Source organism: Oryzias latipes, chromosome 6 (genome assembly GCF_053564925.1).
Source record: "Oryzias latipes strain Hd-rR chromosome 6, Olatipes_Hd-rR_3.1".
Taxonomy (NCBI): Eukaryota; Metazoa; Chordata; class Actinopteri; order Beloniformes; family Adrianichthyidae; genus Oryzias; species Oryzias latipes.
Window position 1 is genome coordinate 28870195 of NC_136242.1, and position 12506 is coordinate 28882700.

General features: G+C 40.8%; 1 protein-coding gene across 11 annotated transcripts in view; it reads right to left on the reverse strand.

Annotated features, from left to right (window-relative positions):
• The window catches only part of znf423 (zinc finger protein 423), a 171561-nt gene that overhangs the window by 74225 nt on the left and 84830 nt on the right, over window positions 1–12506 (reverse strand). For all 11 annotated transcript variants that reach the window (XM_078948943.1, XM_023955979.2, XM_023955982.2 and 8 more), the window contains 2 exons: window positions 12187–12400; window positions 9309–9393 (listed from right to left, as the gene is read on the reverse strand). In XM_078948943.1, the coding sequence (XP_078805069.1) occupies window positions 9309–9393; window positions 12187–12400 (299 nt within the window). The remainder of the gene's footprint in view (window positions 1–9308; window positions 9394–12186; window positions 12401–12506) is intronic.

A 12506-nucleotide genomic window follows, 5' to 3' on the forward strand; every position in this document is an offset into this window, starting at 1 on the left:
ATCGCTCCCTCCTTCCCTCTGGTGTCACAGCTCGCTGGCTCCAGGTGGCGAGGGAGGAGGGGATGCAGGGAGGGAAGGAAGGCAGGAGGAGGGGGCTATCATCATCTGTTCTGACGTTCAGACCAGCATCCTGCTCAGTTTCATCAACACTATTTCATTTAGAAGCCTCACCATGTGTCAGTAGTTTTCCTAGAAGTTTAAAGGTAGTCGGTCTGGGGTTTTTTTCCCCAAAAAACGGAACATCTTCCGAGTGTGGCGCTCAATTTAATCTTGTAATTTGATGTGGAGGGAGGTAACATTGATGCTGCACATTGATGAAACACTCAAAATCTAAAAAATCTAGAATTTCTTGTTTCTAAGATAAAAAAAAACATCAATTTGGAAGTTCTCTAAAGCTTTTTTTTCTCCTTTCCACCTTCTGCATGTCTCCTTAGGCTGATGACGTTTAATTATGTAATGTTAGAGCACAAACATGAAGTCTACAACACGCAGATCACCTTTTCCTTTTGAGGATCTTTCAGTATCTTTCAAAGATGCTAATTATTCCAGAGCAAAATGAAATTCATCCAGAAAACAGCCATAATAAGGAAAATGATCAAAAGAAGAACAAGGACTGATAAAAGTAGAGGACAAAAAGCCATATAGATTTCCTATATATTCATATACAAACCTGTGGAGTTCATTAAAGTCCCACTCCGATCATCACTGATCTATTTTCAAAACGTTCCCAGTGGTCCTTCAATAAGGATTTTAACCTGTGTTCCAACAAAAATGATGAGTGATATTGGAATTTTGGGGCAGATGTCAGCTCAGACAAGGAAAACAAAGACGTACGTGGATTTATGTGTCTTCATCAGAATGGAGCGGAGCAGGGAGTTTGTGGCCCTCCAACTGTATAGCACCTATACGTCACGGCTACAAGCTTTTTCCAACGGCATTTTTTTCATTTGCTCCTGATTCACCTTGATTCAAAAAATAAAGAAAATAATCCGTTTTAATTTAAATTTTCTTCTTATATGTCTTCCATCATGAGAAAAATGCTACAAGAACAGGTAAAAACACCTTTTTTGTGGGCCTTTAACATCCTCAAACTACAAAAGACAAACAAAAATGATTTCTTTTTTTCACGTGTTGCATTCATGTCATCCCAAATATGAACCTGCCATGCGTGTGTATAACTTATCGATTAATTGATCGATCGATTGATTGATTGATTGATTGATTTGCTTTATCCTGAACCCCTCTATCCCCTCAAGTTTAAGCCCAGAGTTGCTCAGTAGATCAACTCCTGAAACGTCTCCAGGAGCGCAGACAAAGCCGCACAGAAACCCGCAGATGTGCAGCGAGCCGGTGGCAACCGTGCACACACATAAACACATGTGCATGCACACGTGCACGGGCAGGCCCTGAAACCACATAATCCACCTCCACCGACTCTAAAAGCTTCTTATTTGCCTCATTAAGTCTTCAGTGACACAGAGTCAGCAGAGCAGACTGGCTCTTAGCACAGACAGGTGAGAGGTGGGGGGTGGGGTGGGGGGGCACTCAGCTGCATAGAAAGGTACGATCGGCTCAGCCGCCGCCACAGCCACCGCCGCCCGTGGGACAGAAGACCCTCATCAGTGGCCAGACGCATCACAGACTTCACTGCAGGATGTTTTACAAATAAATGCCATTTCCTCCAGATACCAGAAACCACCAAACTGACATGGGGGGGGGGGGGGGGGGGGGGTCTCTCAGACCTCACACTGATGAGGGGCAGGGGTGGGGGCAGCATCTTCACGTGAAACGGCCCCAGTTGGAAGGAGCAGATCTGCAGCGAGAGTGTCCTGATGTAAACAGGTAAGTAAAGCTCATGCTGAGGACACATCATTAGACACCGCGGTCCACGTGGGGGGGGGCACTTAGATCCAGGTGACTGGACACCCCATACCTCCAAGGCATCTGCATGCGTGTGAGATGGGAAGGACAATGAAGCGTGCAGCCAGCAGCAGGGATCGGGGTGAATGAGGGGTAAAACTGTGCAGGCTGGACCCAAACATTCAAATTCCTCTCTGGCGGTTTTTCCTTTTTCTCCGACGTCTGCAAACGCCTTCTGGCCTCAGTCGTGAACCCAACTGCTTTCTGCGAGTCTGCAAAACCTGCAGGGAAAAATGCACCGAGGACTTCAGAGTTGGCTGCTGAACAGCAGTGATTTACTCCCAACTCCAACAGCAAGCAATCCGAACTGCTGCACAGTGAATATTAATGAAAATCTAAATGATAGAGATTGTAGACGGCAAGAGAAAAGGGACAAATGAGAAAGCAACAATTGTTGGAAAAGCCAAGAAGAAGGAAAAAGTAAAGAGTTCAACCAAAAGAATCATGAATGCCATATTTCATCATTTATGGGAAAATAAATTGGGATGAAATGAAGGAAAGCCTTCTAAAAGCTGCCCCTCCCATATGGCCACCAGGGTTTGATTAATAGATGTCTTGCTGATCTTAATGAGCGGCTGAAGCTCACTGACAGGAAACAAGACTCCAACCACAGAGCTGTCAGCCCAAACAAAGGAAAGCACCTTCGAGGAGGTAATTCAGCAAGGGGTCATCTGAACGTAAAATCTAGAAATATGTCAAAAATCTCCACGTGGATCTCATCTCACATTTGGCAAAAACATTGGGGTTGTCCCCAGAGTATAATGGAGGCGGATGATTTGCTGTGGTCACCCCTGCAGGCAGCAGCTGAGAGGAAGTAGAGTAAATCTGGATTATCTCAAAAATGTTCTCTGGACTGAAAAGACAAAGGAGAAACTTCCTGGGAGAAGAGCATCATGTTACATCTGGAGTCAGACTAGAGTTCTGTCCGAATTCCCTTACTACTTAGAACTTTTGGCAAAGAGGGGGAGTTTTGGGGAGGTGAAAATGTGTGAGGGCCAACCTATATAACACTAAATGCTAATGAGCTAAATAATGAAGTTTTATTGCAGTGGGATACTTTTCATTTCTACGCATAAAACAAAAATACATTTTTTAAATCATATTTTTGGAGTTTTTGACATGTACTTGCGGCATTTTTATTATTAAAGAGAACACATTTCATAAAAAAAATTTATTGTTGCATTTCTGAGAATTTCTAATTTTAAATCGCTGTCAATCAAACGGATGCAAAGACACTCGGTTTGATGTCACAACGGCCCAAGAGCTCATGCGCATTGCACAAACTCCCGATCTGCCTCGTCCAGCGTGGACATCGGCTCAGCTGCAGGAGAAGAGAAGACGGCACATTGATGCACTCCCAGCACGCATTTAAAGTGCGGCCAAGGCTGGATTTTGTTGTTGGCCGCACTTACTTAAAATTTAAATTAAAGTTAAAGTCCCAAATATGTTCTCCTTATTTGCGTTTCTCTGTCTGGCCTTCAGCTCGCCTCCCGGGAGCCGGCATAGTGATCGGGATCGTTCCAGCTAATCCTAAACTTAACCCTTCCTCAGAGTCCGTGCGGCCAGGAAAAAAAGTTCAGCAGTGGCAGCTCATATTTGGAAAATGACTCACGAATATTCACTTTCTTTCTGGCATTTCATTTGATTTGCTGTGCAAGTGAATTCAACAATTTGAATGTGTCAGCATCAAATCAAAGTCCTTCTTCATGTGTAATTTTATTAAACAGAAGGGTCTGGCACACACATTCGTTTTGTCATTCCACACATTGTTCAAAAGGCGTTGATTTGGAAATTGAAATATGTCACCTTTCACAGTTTCTTAATGCCAAAGATAAACTTTTGAAAATAGAGACTGTCAGTCGGTGACGTTTGACAGTTCTTTGGAAGTAGCCGCTTTGAACAGAAGAAATCTACTAATTTCAAACCTACCTGCGTTGAAAGTGAACAATTCTTCTAAAATTAAGTAACAAATGAGTGAATGAAAAAAAGCAGTGGGGGCACTCACCCTTTTTCACTGTCAATCATAGAGTTCAAACTTTATTGACAATAGAGCTTGATAAGAGTGATTTTTAGCTTTCAAGAGGCTCGGTTTCCTGCTGTGGAACGGCTACTGCAGTGATTAGTGAAGCCTTAATGGCGCCGCGCTGTCAAAGACTGACTTTTTGTGCGTGTTTTGAAATGCACATTCTTAACGCACATTCAACATAACTGGATTTGAGGTAATATAGAAAACTAAAGCTGCTTTCCGGCTCACATATGCAAATTGGAGTACACACACAAACACACACACACACACACACACAAACAAACACACTTGTCATCAACTTCTTCATGATGTGCAGCTGCACAGCAGAAAATAATAAAGCTGCCAGGAATGGCTGCAACGCCGTCCAGGGAGACAGAAGAGGGGCAAAGAAAAAAAACAAAAACAAAGAAAAAACTAATGGAGTCGACATAAAAATTCTCCTCATATATTAAAAAAACGGTCTGCGATACGTCTTGTTACCCGAAACATGTGAAGGAAATTAAGCAGCATGGGTAATCAAAGTCCAGCAGGTGCTGAGCAGCTGCACAGATGAACACCAACAACTTCCCTCTTTGTCCCACCTCTTCTTCTCTTTCATGTTCCTGCATCCGTTCTTCCCTGATGACCCCCCCATCAGCATCCCTCCACCCCCCCACATAAAAAAAAACTCATATTATCACTCAACAGTGACTTCACATCTCCACGTCTGCTTCTTTCACCGGCTCGACGCTATGCAGAAACAGAAAAACTCAACACACGCAGCTCTGCAAGGAATCCAACCCGAATCGCACAAAGACTCCAGCAACAAAAATACACATTAGCAGAAACAACAAAGTCCCAGATAAACACAAACTAAAGCTCTCTTGATAAAAAAATTGTTTTATTTAATTGAGACAAATTGTCTTACTTTTTTGCTGCAGAAAGTTTTTCTACAGCAAAATAATCTTCGTGTGACAAAATATACACCTTTCACATTCAAACATTGTCATAATCTTTTTTTTTTTATTGTAATGTTTTGTGACGTATGCCACTGAACTATTGGCCAAGTCACTATCGCAAAAGAAATCATGATCTCAGTGTTTTCCATTACCTGGTTAAATAAATGTTAGCCTACTACTTCTAGCCTCATTGGCAGCTTTTTTTATTTATTTTTTTGCCTTTTTAAAGAAACTTTAAATCTTATTTCAAGAGTTTTTAACTTGTTTCTAAGGGGCCTGTTTGTGCAGTAATGTTTAAACATGTCAGAAATGTCCCAAACCTAAGAAAATGGAAAAAGAGCCTGTGTCCAATCAGAATGAAGCCCTGCAGGAGCCTAGCAGTTCTGCATCACCGTTTACAGTAGAACAAAACAAACCAGCAGAAAGGGCCCGGTCGGAGGATGCTGGGATCTCTGGGCAAAGGAAGCTCTAAATCCGCCATCACTCACAGCGCAAGGGAACTTTGGAAAGTGCTGCCAAAAACAGGCACCAAGCAGCATCTTTGATTTGCTGAAACTTTCTAAAGTACCTCAAAGGAGTTAAAAAAAAATGCATTATAATTAATTTTGCAGACAGTAATTACCGGTAGTTTTTTCTAATAGCATGAACAAAGAAAGAGCATTTAAGGGTACTAGTCTTAACGTAAATCTGTAATTTAACGTCATGTTAACTTTGGGACCAAACTGTAAAAGTCACGGATAAAGTGTTTTCTTTTTTAGTTTCAATGTGACAAACACTTGCACCACTTTTCACGACTGATGGAAACAAATCTGTGCCACCCTACTTGACCTCTGGTTGAGCTGCTGCCATGGCAACAGTATTGGAGGAGGCGGATATAATTGACTTCATTATTAAAACATTTTTTCATAGTATTGAAGTGTGCAGCAATATAGCAAAAGCCAATTTAGAGATCCATTAAAGGTAAAGTGACGTTTCATTTCCTTTTTCATAACTTCTGCTTCTGCTGCTCTAGCGCGCGCTCCGTTTCACATTGACTTCTCTGGAGCCCTTTGAAGTTCTCAGTGCAGGAATTGCGTCAAAAATGAAGCTGTCTTCCAGAAGGGGACCTCAGCACAGGAGGAGCACCCCTTTCCTGCAAAGATTCTCCTTCTTCCTCTCGCGTTGACCCGTTTGTCCTCCCCCTTACCTCCCGTCTCCCTCTGACAGCATCATTAGCAGGACGGCAGGGTGCGGCATGTTTGAATCCCTGAGCGATGTGACAGAAACATCACATTCTGCAGAACCCGCTTCAGATGGAAATGAGTCTTTCCAGAATGAACCTGAAAGGATAACAGTCTAGGAACAGAAACCGCTAAATACATATTTTTTCGCAACTTTAAATTAATTCAACACTTAAGGTATACTTATTATGAAAAATACTAAAATATAGGTCTCCACACAGTTAGGTATTTTTATACTGCTGGTTTTTGTTGTTTCTACTGCTCTTGTGTATTTTTTTAGTGCTACTGCTGTTTGTATTGCTTTTGTGTTTTTTAAAAACGCCTGTAAAGTATTTTTATACCGCTGGTGTGGGCTTTTTATACTGATGATATGTTTTTATTTTACAACTGTTGTGTGTGTTTTTTTTTACTACTGTTGTGTGTGTTTTTACTACTGTTATGTGTGTGTTTTTTTCCTACTGTTGTGTCTTTGTATACTGCCACTGCTGTTTGTATTGCCGTTGTGTATTTTTAAAACTCCTGTTATGTGTTTTTGTACAGCTGTTATGCATTTTACTACTGTTGTGTGTGTTTTTTACTGCTGTTGTGTGTTTTTTTACTGCCACTGCTGTTTGTATTGCTGTTGTGTATTTTTGAAACTTCTGTAATGTGTTTTCGTACAGCTGTTATGCATTTTACTACTGTTGTGTGTGTTTTTTACTGCTGTTGTGTGTTTTTTTACTACTGGTGTGTGTTTGTTTTACTACTGTTGTGTCTTTGAATACTACTGTTGTGTGTGTTTTTACTACTGTTGTGTGTGTTTTTTTTACTACTGTTGTGTATTTGTATACTGCTACTGCTGTTCATATTGCTGTTGTGTGTTTTTAAAGGTTTTGTAATGTATTTTTTTTACTGCTGGTGTGTGTTTTTTTTCCTGCTTTTGTGTATTTTATTCTGCTGTAAAGTGTTTTTATTCTGCTTTTGAGTATTTTAAACTGTTATTGTATGTCTTTACTACTCTAGTGTTATACTGTTGTTGTGTATTGTGATCCTGCCGTATCAGATGTGGGTTTTGTTAGAATAAAAACCTGCTCTCACAAATTTTTCAGCCACAAATGTCGAAATAATGTTTGTTCAATTTGGATTTCCAACTGAACTGTTGTGGGGTTTTTTTCCTTCCAAGTTTTAAAATGTGAACTAAAATGTCTTTGATTTAAATGACTTTTCTGACTTTACATGTCTGTTACAGTAAAAGTTCGTTTTTTGTTTAACATTTATTTCGACTACAGGAAGCAAAGTGAAAGCCTGAGGTAGCAGGACAGACTATCAGTTATCTTTGTCTATATTTTTATCTGTTAGCCCTTTCCAGCCGAGAAAGAAAGATTTCTGCACCGTCAGATAATGTTTAAGAGTGGGGGGCGGGGGGTGAATTATTTAAAAGGAGGAGCTGCGCAACAATCTGACTCTGTTTTATAATTAATCTGCATGGCGATGTAACACAATTAGCCGTTTAATTAACCCAGAAGTGACACAGTGTGTGTAGATGGGGGATGAAGCAGATCCTTGTGTGAACGGATTCTTGGGATGAAGGAAAACCAAAAGTAAAAACAGGAGGAGGGAACATATCAAATCTGTGTCACGTTTAACCAGAAAAGCAGCTAAAAAAAGAAATGAAAACGCTCCTGAGTCAAAATCAAGAATTAAGTCAGATTATGTCCGGGGGGGAGGGGGGTGTTAATGCTTTCCAGTCTCAGGACATTTGCACACAAACACAGACTCAGCGCCGAGTCCATCAGTGACTGTCAGGTGTGCAGTTGGAGGGAATGGCCCCCCCTTCCAGCAATTCAGGGGTCTGCCTCGTTAATCTCCATGACAACGGAGATGCCAAAGCAGAAAATTAGCTGCAAGTAATGAAAGAAAACCTCGAGGGAAAATCACAAAGAAGCTTCCAAAACCCAAAGCTGACGCTTTTCAACCCAACTTTTCCTTAAAGCGCGGTTAGCTTTAGCATGTCAGCTGTTAGCATCGAGTATCTTTAACCCATTTGACAGCGGAGCTTCAGCTCCAGTGTTTACATCCTTCCAGCTTCAACAGTTTACGCAATTCTTGCATTTCCAGCAGATTCTGAACCGGAGAAAATCATCAGTGCAAAAGCAAGAAGTGACATCAGAGCAGTGACAAGGCAATTTTACCAGAATGTGAGAAAATTCTACTCTGCAATTCTCCTCTAAAACACTAGGTGTCCCTGCTCGGTTTACCATTTCCACAAAGTGGCAAACCTGTTCAAAAAGTTTGGGATTTGGAAGTTTAGCACGTTGCTGAGGGCCGCACGGTGGCGGAGTGATTAGCGCTCTCGCCTCGTAGCGAACTGGAACCCAATTTTTGTGGGTTTTCTCTGGGCACTCTGGCTTCCTTCCACGGTCCAAAAACATGCTGCAAAGGTTAAGTGGTGACTCTAAAGTAGGTGTGCCTGCGTCAGACTGGCAACCTGTCCAGGGTGCACCCCGCCTTTGCCCAACAGTAGCTGGAGAAAGCTCCAGCAACGGCGTGACACCAAGAGGCAGAAAACAGTTGATTCCCAAACTAAAGATTAATTGGAAAAGGTTTTTTTATTAATAACTCGTCTGGCGAATCTTTATAGGATCTACGTCAAACTTTATATCTGCAATTGTTGCTGCAACAAGTATCAGATTTTGCAGCAGTTTTGTCTTTTTTACATCATTAATTCATGTAGCATTCATGGTAGCAGCACTGTGATCTTCTTTTCTAAAACACCTAATATTTGATGTAACTTCTGCAAACCAAACTGAAATCAAATTTTCTGCTATGGCTGGAACCTCAAGTCATGCGGATGTCACATGAATTGACTTTTTTTATTTGCTTGAACTTCCTGCAGACCAATTAAGAGGGATTCGTTTGGAGATTTTGGATGTGAAAGCCTGTCTGTGCGTCAACATCCACATTTCCGTAGAAGTTCATGTCTGCACCTTCATCAGTTTAACAAATTTGACAATCAATATTCCCAAATTCTCAGGAAATCTGACCACTAACTATCAAGGGATTAAAGCGACATGAATGGTTTTCTAAAAGCTGACTTAAACTAACGCCTCTGTCTTTGAGTGACGGCAGGTCTCTCCTCGGACCTCCGTCCCTTTAAACGAGCCGAAGCCTTTGCAGACGGAGGCGGAAACGCGGCGGGAAGACAAAGCAGAGAGCCCGACTTACCGATCATGTGGTTGGCCACGTGAATCTGGATCTCTCTTTCAGTCTCGAACGTCATTTGGCATTTAATACACTGGTAGGTCTTTTTCTGGGGCAAAAAAGAAAATAACAGAAAAAAAACAACATTACAATGGGAGCACAGGAACTCCCCTGTGGATCAAGCCAAAAAAATGACATTTCAAACTGCTAAAGTGCAGAAATCAGCTTTAAAAGTAATAATTCAGCAAAACAACAAACCGCTGGGTTCAAGAATAAAAGCAAAACTTAGGAAACATAAATTATAACAAAACACACAATTATTCTTCCAGAAAGTGCAATTTTGCACAGCCCAGATCGCTGGTAAACGGAAGCGAGCCGCTGCAGGAGTGAGTTCAGGAATGGATCTAAAAGGTGGTGAGAGGAGAAAATATGAGGCGTCTGAACCCTTTTTTCAAACAGATGATTCAGGCTGGCATGAATATCTGTGTGTTTTGTAGGGGGTGGGGGGGCATGAAAAAGCCACACAATATACTGAGCTGAAGGACTAACTCACTCTTAAACATTGCAGCTGTTTTAGGGTTTCCACAGTCAGTGAACACATCAAACCATAATTAAACCATATTAGTAAATTTATAAATTAAAAAAATTACCATTATTCATGCAATTAAACCACATTTGCTAAACTTGTAATTAAATGACCAGTATTTACAATGATATAATTTACAAAAAAATTAGTTAAGAATCATGTGAACCTATTTAATTCGGGATGAAGCTACAATTCTATACAAGCGACGGGAAAATAGCAAAAAAAAAGTAGTTTTGGTGGATTTTGAAAAAGTATGTTTTCTATAAAATCTATGATAAAATATTGTTAAGAGAAAAAAAAAGAAAAGAAAAAAACTATATAAGAACAGTGTGGATGAATGAAAATACTGCTGAGTTCATAGATCATTCACGCACAAAAACATGCAGCAAACACACAAAGTGCCTGCAAAGCGAGCACACAAACTCACACTCTCAGACTGTTGGAATAAGCAGAAACAAAAGGTGCAGGTAGGACAGAAACATGGGCAACAGACACACCCTTTAGGAAGTACACACTCCCACACACTGCAGGTCTCACAGAGCCTGACTGTCAATATCAAGCAGAGTGAACATTTCCCACAATGCTTCAGCCAGAACCAGCAGCCGGACCCAGAGGGAATCTGCTGACACCCGCTGACGTACACGTGAGCGCGCATGCATGAGCCACTGACACAACCCGATAACGTCTACATCTGTGAAAACTGACATCCTGGAAAACAGTTTCACGTCTTTCTTCCAGAAGAAAACATCGGAAAAAGGCGGAAAGGTCCCACTTCTTGCATGTTTCTGACAAAATATGAAATTAACAGTAAACAACTTGGGAGATGTTGTTATATTTATCCTAAAAGACTTTTTTTATAAACTGGTAAAGACAAGATATCCTTAAGTGACATAATAAAATTAATTTAAAAAAATCTTGCTTTGTTAACTTCTCTGCAAACTTTTATTTTGAAAACAATTTTTTATTTGATGAATCCGACAAGTCAACATTACTGGACAGAATCTAAACACCTACAGACCATAAAAACAGGTGATGTCATTTCCTGTCCGTTAGCATTAGCATTCCGACAGACAAATCAGGCCAGGGCTGGTCCTAACTGCTCAAACTCAAAGTCAGTGCATCAAATTAGCAACAAGCCTCAGACAGAAGTTTCAGATAAAAATAAAAAATTAGGAACATTTTTAAAAATATGCAGAAAGAAGACGTTCCGTCCTATATTTATTTTTTGTTTTGCTGTGGATCAATTCGTCAAAAAACTGTTTTCATTTAGCCTGAGGTTGACAGTCACATGACGGCATCAACCAACAAAAAAAAAAACGGGCTTTTCAAGCATCTAATCCAGTGGTTTCCATTGGTACCAGTCCATAGAACCATACCAGGCCACAGAGCAAACAAATGGCCTACATTTTTTCAGTTTTATTTTGGAAGGCTGGTGGATTCTCTCCGCCACATCCGACTCAGTGTTGCTAGGCACATGTCAAGTCATTCGGTCCAAGTGGAAGATACATGCACTACTTTCTGAAAGCAGCCGCACCAACCCCCAAACTGAAACCCCCAAGCTAGCAAAGTTATTTAAAAAAATTTGAAAAGTTTCTTTTGGCAGAAAAGATTCAGAAAGGAAACAGAAGAAGAGCTTTCGACTTCAAAATAAGAGAAAGCTGCATTTAACAGACAAAACCAGGAGTCTTTACTCCAAAGATGGATTTATTACAACAGTTGGTCCCACATAATAATAATTGCAGAATATTCAGAAACCAATAAAGTTGCTCAAATGAAGGATCCATAGTGTTTATTATTGTATTTAGAAAATACTTATTTTTTGTTGTTTTTCTTAGTATTTGTCCATCGCACCTTTGAAGTTGGCGTGCGATTGTTTAAGCTTCCACTTTGACAGTTATGAATTAAGGGAAAACCTATTTCACATTTTAATGGTTCCTATACCAAAATGTAGCTTATAAATAAAGTTTAAATCAGCTGTTGATAAAACAAACAAACAAAACATCAGATGTACAGGCCGGTCTGTGAAGATATTGACATTAAACTGGTCTATGGCCTGAAAACATTTGGGGGCCACGAACCTAATGTGTTATTCCAGCCTTGTTGATGTCTTTTGAGTAGTGTTTGCACAACTTTAAAAATATATATATATTTATATCCCCTGAAAAATAACTGATTTATATTTTCTTTGGATAGAAAGCGATTATTCTATTTGTTCTTATTCTAACCATTTTTTGGTCAAATTTAGGGACAAACCTTTATCCCTAAAGGTTGATCTGATGAACGAGCTGCTTCGGGATCCCTGCTTGTGGGACTCACCTTGGGTACCGGTGACGCCTCGGCCTTCTTTGCAACAGTGCTGGTTTCCGGGCTGACCTCAGGGTGGTCTGTCTGCACGTGGCTCTCCAGATCCTCTGGGGTTTCAAACTTCACGCCACACTCGGGACACCGCAGCCCGGAAGCAACCTTCTCCGCCTGCATGTCTCCGGGCGTGACCGCTCCTCCCTGGCTGGGGCTCTGGCCGTTTGTTCCCCTGATTTCAACGACAAACAGATTTCTGGGTTTCATAAAACCAACGGTAATCTCAGATCCAGATCTCTTCTGAAACATCTTTCCTAAACTGGCATAACAGTGTTAAA